Genomic DNA, 7,269 nt, shown 5'->3' on the forward strand with positions numbered 1-7,269 from the left:
ATTTATCTCGCTACAAAAGGAACAAAGGCTCCGTTACAAATATATAAAACACTTGAAACGTCGAAAGAGCATAATGCCCATCATTATAAATTCATGTGCTTTGTCGTTTACAGTATTTATTTTGATACTTTTCGAGGGGAGAAAACCCTCTTAACGCTCGAAAGCTCCCGAAATCGTGTAAAGAAGGCGTAAGGACGAGCGGGGCGGCGTCCGGGGCTCACGGGATTGGCGCTCCGCCGCCCCTCCATAGGGAGCTCCGCCCTGATGGAAATCTTCACTGAGTGATCGTGCGGACGGACATTCAGTAAGCGCATGCCACCGTTGTCAGTTAGACGTGTTAACCGTTCACTTTTCGGAATACTGAATCATCGTTTCTTCTGAGTCAGTGCGTATTGTGATGTTTGACGTTATTCGCGTGTAAGAACTGCGTATTTGTTATGCACGCCATGGGTGACCCCGCTGCGCTAGCCGGCATGTTACCCTTCGACTCGATAGGTCTGTACGAGCAGCCGAAGCCTCGCTTCATCTTCAAGATGCCGCGGGTAGTTCCTGATCAGAAGGCCAAGTTCGAATCCGACGACTTGTTCAAGAGACTGAGCAGGGAGAGCGAGGTTTGTACCTTATTCGTGTAATTATTACGTGTTAATTTTTAAACAGTAAAAGTCTAAATGCCGTCTTGCAACGTGTCATTTCAAAGACAAGGAATTTCGTATTTAATGTTGATTAATTAATTTAACTGTAAACATTTGAATGTCTACAAAAGTATATAAACTATTAATTTTAATTCCCTACAGGTATTTGCCTATACACATTAGTTGATTACTAAATACTGGTAATTAATAGATGACAATAGTTGAATGTAGTTGAAATTAAATTGTCTTGCAGGCGAATATGTAATTTAGGAGTCTTGCCAAACAACAAATTAACCTAAGGTTCTAAGATTTTAAGGAAAAATGTTATTGTTATTGAGAAAATGTTTTTAAAAATATGTAACGTCAGTAAATACAATAATAATACTGACTTTGCTAATTTTCATGTGTTAAAGTTCTTGTAAATAAACACTAGACAATATCTGTAGCATTTACTTTGTGCATTTATAAAAAATGCACTAAATTTAAACATCTTAACCTTTTTATTGTTAATTAATTAACTTATTTTTTTTACTCTCCATTATACTGTTATTGAAAGTTAAAATTGTTATTAACCTTGCATATACACTGTTTAAAATTTCAAAAATTGTACTATGTTTTTTTTTGTTATTAAGTTTAGTTACACTACCACCTAAGTGCAAATGGTGTGAGAGCAAAGGGGTCTGCTGAAAACCAGCGCAGGGAGGGCCGATGTCGTCCCTGTATAAGCTGCGCTGGCCACCTTTTGCCACATATTAATCTTTATGTTTTAATATTAGTTCATTACTTCCTTTTGTGTGGCAATAAACGTTTATTCTATTCTTTTCAAATTATTTCAACGCTCGTGTTTTAGGAGTACGATTCTCAAATGACAACCGTTCACCCAGGCTAGCTTATAAAAGTTACCAATTTGTGTTCAGGTGAGGTACACCGGTTACCGCGATCGTCCGCCAGAGGAACGGCAGATGCGGTTCACCAGCGGGTGCCGCGAGGGCCACACCGAGATCGCCTTCATATCAACCGGCACCAACTTGCAACTAGTATTCGATCACTCACCGTATAACAACCGAGGGTGTGACTTCCAGAAAGAAAACGGAAAGGTAAGTGTAACACTCGAGTAAGAGAACTGACTTTGTTAGACAACCATGGAGATGAAATATAATTTTAAACTATCTACAATTACATTATTAAGTAAAATATTGAAAATATTTTAAATGTAAATAGGCAGTAAGACGCAAGTAAGAATTCAGAAAAAACTACAATTCTCGGAACTGTTAGCGCGAATTGAGTAGCCACGCCTTTTTCTTTTCTAAGTTTGTCTCATAAATTGTTAATGGACCCTTCTCAGAACCGATCCTTACATTTTATTACTTCCTTCTAGTAGATGAATCTTAATTGTTTATAACACACATAATACACTGTTTTGTAAATTTTTCGAAAATTGCAGTTATAAAATGTATTAAATTATTCAAACTATCGTGAGATATTATCATTAACTAATATAGAAAACGGCTAAAACACTCACGTACATCTTTAAATGTTATAAAAATTATTTATTTACCCGATTCAAGTCGGTATTTAATGTTATTGTGTTTTAAAGATATATCTTTACTTTTTATAGATAAATAGATTGTTTACGGCCCTTTAAATTACATTGTCAAAGAACTCTTTTCTAGAAGTTGTTGTAATAATCTTACCTAATTTAAAAGAAAACCGTCTGATTGTCTCTAATGGATTCTTATTTTAAAATGTCCTAGAAGACATCGAAAAAACAATTTAAACTTAAAAAAAGTTATCTCGAGTGAGATTCGAACTCGTTTTACACTTATTTAGTTTTTATTTCTTAGGTCCACAAATGTGTTTTGTGCCCTATGACTACGACCATATGACACTCCGGGGAAAAATACGGATCTTATTTCACTTCTTAAGATCGGTTCAGTTGTTAAAGTTCTCGGTCGTCAAAGAAATTTACATACGTACAAAATCACATGAACAAAAACAAAGGCACATATGCGCGAAAAACTTTACCCTTTTGTCAGTCGGTAAATAAGTTTAAAAATGTTTTAAATATTAATTGTGAATTTTTTTAGATTTCAAACAAAACATCTGTCATAAATGTATAAATTTCCAAAGGCTATGAGTACAATTTCGTCAACCATAAACAAGTTAAAATATAACTTAATGGAGAACTTGTATCCCTCAAATTAGTTTTAAACGTTACATTTTGTTCCGTGTACAAGGAAAAATACACAAACCATAAACTATTTATGTAAACAACCTACAATACAGATGATATACTTTTTATTATTATTATTTATCATGCAAAATTACGTATATTGTATTAACTAGCTTGTTAATGCCAATAAATGTGAACGGGTTTTAAAATAAATAAATTAATATTAAAGCGAGGTAATTTAGTTTTTCCTGTCTATTAAATGTGAACCAATCAAAACAGCAATTGCCTAAATATTTCTTATAATCTATTATTATATGCCAACATCAATAAAAATGTAACAAGACAAGAAAAAATAAGGTTAATATCATAATTTAATTGTCTAATATGCCGTTAAAAAGCAATGTGTTGCATATTTCTGAGCTCTGCTTACACAACTCTACAGCGATCGTAACGCAATAATTACAGATCAAAGAAAGTTTGTTTTTGTGATTCATTTATGTCCAGTGATCGCGAAGCTGCAATATCAGACCACGTTATATCCGGTGCACATTATCATAACTAAAATTAAGACATAAATAACTTTAAGACCACCAATGAAAAAAAAGCCGTAACGTCGTAGAACATAACGCGTCCGTCACGCTCCGCAGTCATTTTATAGCGTGTTGCTCTAATGAATGACATCTTTTTTTATTCATTCGATTATACGTACGCTTTGTTACTAATGTTCCGTATGAAAGGTATTGGACATGTTCATGCATTAATACCGATTTAAGTTCTAGTTGTTTGTAGATCAGTATCCGAATAGTGTTGCTTTCAAGGTGTTTGCCTGTTTTTTTTTGCACTCGACACGTGTTCATTAATATTATTGTCTAAGACTTCCATGGGCGTGGCTAAGATGAATTAAGAGGACAGCTGCATCCCTCCTCACGAGAATCGAAAGAAATTTAAAAAAGATATATAAACTACTTCGAAATACTAAGATGCTTACAATCTCTGCAGATTCACACAAATAACTCAAACTTATTTTCACTTTTTCAAAAAATAAATGTTGAAAAGCATTTTCTTTGAAATAACGAAAATAGTTTTTACTACGTCCTTGGATACTTCTACTATGTTGAGGTATTATATAATTGTATATCAGTATAACTTGTAGGACCAGCTTATACGCAGTTTTATTGAATTTTAGCCCCTTCGTTAGCGAGCGCCCACCCGCTGCGTTTTTATATGAACACTTATATTTATTTACATTCGGTTCATTTAACAGCACACTCGAGTGTTCCCGAGTCCTCGACTTACAACTGAACGCATCAAGAACTCACAACAATACCATGTTATGTATAAAAATTAATAGAACACTAATGCATTTGAAAGAGTGTATCATGATTTTAAGGAAAAGTTTGCTTGTGATGATTTTTGAAGCCACTCGAACAAAACATTACATCGAGAAATGATGTTTAATGTTGACCTTTAATGTTGCATCAAAAAAATTTCACTTCAGTGTTTCAGAAATATGTACATCAATATCGCTCTATCCCTGTTGTTTTACAGAAATTTTAGCAATATCCACTTGTTTAAATTGAATTATTTTACAAATTTCTTTCAAAACGAATTAAGTAATTCCCCTTAAGTATCCGAGAGGGAGAAAAGCTATCGTAAAATCAATAACGGAAAAACTCCATTCGGGATTGGAGGGCGTCGCGACGCCACGCCCGAATTTCAAACATGGCCGTCGCTCCCGTCTGCCTCCCTTTCCACATACAATTTTCCCAATTTTTTATTTTATAAGGAAGTTATTTCCTCTCTCTTTCTATCATATCGTTAATTCGTACTGTACATAGTTATCACTCGCATTGCATTTGAAGATTTCCTCATAAAAATATAGAGTTTTGATGTTTTGTGATGGTCAATTGTCCCTACCGTTTTAGATTACTTGTCTATGATCATATTATGAAGAGAAAAGATTTGTTTGTTTGTAATTTGAAATCATCTATTATTATTACTATTCAATGTAACATTGAATAGTCTCAGAAACTACTGAACTGATTTGAAATTCTGTCAAGGTTGAGGAGCTACACTATCCCCAGTTGTCCTAGGCTATATTTATTACATTTTTTTATGCCGCGCGGACTGCTGGTTATTAAAAAGGTTAGTTTATAAATACGTATTTACTTGAACTATAAACTGTGAGGTAACGTTCACAACTAACTGAAGAAAAAAAATTGTGTGTGTGTGTAAAAAACTTAAAATCATCACGTGAAAGGTAGGGTACAATACATGTGTAATTCCTGTATCCTAAAAAGGAAAAAATACATGTTTTCATAAAATTGCATCCTTGTTGTGTGAGGTAATTATACGCGAGCCAGACGCCGGAACAAAGCAAGCACGCGATCCAAGTTTTACGCCTGCCTTATGTCGCTCTGCCTTTAAGACATAACAGGAATAATTGCTAACATTATAACTAAAGGAACAATCATTTGGCGTGCCTAGACTTTAATGTTACTTCTTACTAATTTTATAAATGCGAAAGTTAGGATGGAGTAATATTTTTGAAGGTACCTCCAGAATGGTTCAATGGATCTTGGCTAAATTTGGTATAGATAAAGATCACTGTCTGATAGAACTAACATGCTACATAAGTACTTAGTTTTTTTAATTCCAGGCGGACTTAATCGCGAGCATAAAATATTTTTAAATTTGTTTCACAATTCAACATGGATTAAACTATTAAAATGTATCTATTAAAATAAAATTTATACAGAAATGAACATTGAAGGCTTAAATAAAAAAGTAACTATAAAACATTTTATTAAAGAATAAATAAATATACGGTTCCTGATTAATTATTTGTAACATAAATTGTTTCTTTTATCGAATCAACAAACACAGACAGTTTCAATGTAATATCTGAGATAGTTTTAGAATGTTAATTTGTTATGTGATATAGTTGTAATTCCGGGACGCTTATTATGCTAATTAATGTGCGAGCATGTGCTGTGCTCTGCGCAACATGTAATCGATGGACACATTCGTATACCAGAGCGTGCCACCTACAACGCTGCGTTTTTTGTCTTAATTTTTTTGTATCAAATTCAGAGAAAGGTTCATTCATTTTAAATGTAACGTTGCCCTTTTTTGTCATCAGGTACACATCGTGTCTCGATTTATAATGAATGGTGTCTGTGTCCGATGGCGGGGCTCGATCGATTTGGAGAAACTCGAAGGGATCGGGTGCTTGGAGCTAGATGAGGAGAGGGCGGCTATAGAAGATGCGGCTTTGAGGGACCAGATTGAACGTTATAACCAGAGGCTTAGGGATTTTGAGGACAAGCAGCGCGCCTACCGCGAGCACGGGGAAGAGCTGCGCGCGCATTCCCACGTACATGCGCAGCGCTTCCACCAGTCGCGACAACCACCCCACGGAGCGAACCCCACGCACCCCCACGCCGCACACCCCGTACACATAAAACCTCATTCTCAGGGAGCTCTTATATCATAAATGACAAATATTAAAACAACATACAGACTCACCTTGTAAGATGTTCATAGTTGTAGCGACGTTGATGTCTTTAGTAAGGGAGTTGCTTAAAGGAAATATTTTATCACCTTTGTGTAAGCTTTTGAAAGTATAAAAGTCAACAATAATAACCAAATAGTAAGGCCTAAGAATCAATACTTACAAACATTTTATAATATCACTTAATTTTAAAGTTCTAACTTAAGGAAATACCGCAATAAAAGCACGAATACATAATGTAGAAGAAGTTTACTGACACATTTTAATTTTAATTTGTTCATAATGCTCATTCAATAAAAAGAAACAATTTAAATTTTTCATTAAGTTGTATTAAGATATTATAGATTGTGCAATAATAATTAAATATAATTAACGCGTTTATGAAAAATACTTACATTATGAAAATCGTAATCTCATCAATTTACTGAAACCTGAATGTAATTTAATGTTTTTTAAACATTAAAGTATTTTAATACGTGTCATTGCCCATTAGTATTATTTCGCGATTAACAGGGTCAAATAAATACACCAGAATTGCATTTGAATTTTGGACTGCCATTTTTGAAGTAATTTAGTGTGATATGTCTTTGCGCAACCCTGATTGCTTATTATGCATTTGTTTAGTTGTAAGTTGCAATGTTTTTGATTTAATTCAAAGTACATGTTATTTATTTTTAAGCGAAAATTATACTTATGTAACGAGAAAATTACAATCCAATTATTGTGATAGTTGTAAATAAATCTTTAGTTATTCTCTAACATTTGTGTTTTATTACTATTTTACACATTATTTAGGAAATGTTTTTGTTTAAATTAAAAATTATTTTTAGTCTTCACTACAACAAAAACAAAGGTTTATTTATGTATCAGTTTTAATTTCGAAATTAGGCATAATTTATTATTGTAAATACGAGTTATCAAATATATTGTTAAATAATGAATCCAATTTA

General features: G+C 33.6%; 1 protein-coding gene across 1 annotated transcript; it reads left to right on the forward strand.

Annotated features, from left to right (window-relative positions):
- The first annotated feature begins 290 nt into the window (after positions 1–290).
- Positions 291–6,568, forward strand: LOC106710741 (protein big brother). Its single transcript, XM_014502900.2, has 3 exons — positions 291–611; positions 1,550–1,729; positions 5,948–6,568. Exons 1-3 carry the CDS (start codon positions 438–440, stop codon positions 6,299–6,301), a joined length of 708 nt encoding a protein of 235 aa, XP_014358386.1. The 5' UTR covers positions 291–437; the 3' UTR covers positions 6,302–6,568.
- Positions 6,569–7,269: the final 701 nt, after the last annotated feature.

This window comes from Papilio machaon, chromosome 1 (genome assembly GCF_912999745.1).
Source record: "Papilio machaon chromosome 1, ilPapMach1.1, whole genome shotgun sequence".
Taxonomy (NCBI): domain Eukaryota; kingdom Metazoa; phylum Arthropoda; class Insecta; order Lepidoptera; family Papilionidae; genus Papilio; species Papilio machaon.

Excerpts from the sequence above, each read along its gene's own strand:
- LOC106710741 (XM_014502900.2), top strand. The coding sequence starts at position 438 with ATGCACGCCATGGGTGACCCCGCTGCGCTAGCCGGCATGTTACCCTTC. Across the intron at positions 612-1,549 it reads GACTGAGCAGGGAGAGCGAG|GTGAGGTACACCGGTTACCG; the intron begins GTTTGTACCTTA and ends ATTTGTGTTCAG. Across the intron at positions 1,730-5,947 it reads TCCAGAAAGAAAACGGAAAG|GTACACATCGTGTCTCGATT; the intron begins GTAAGTGTAACA and ends TTTTGTCATCAG.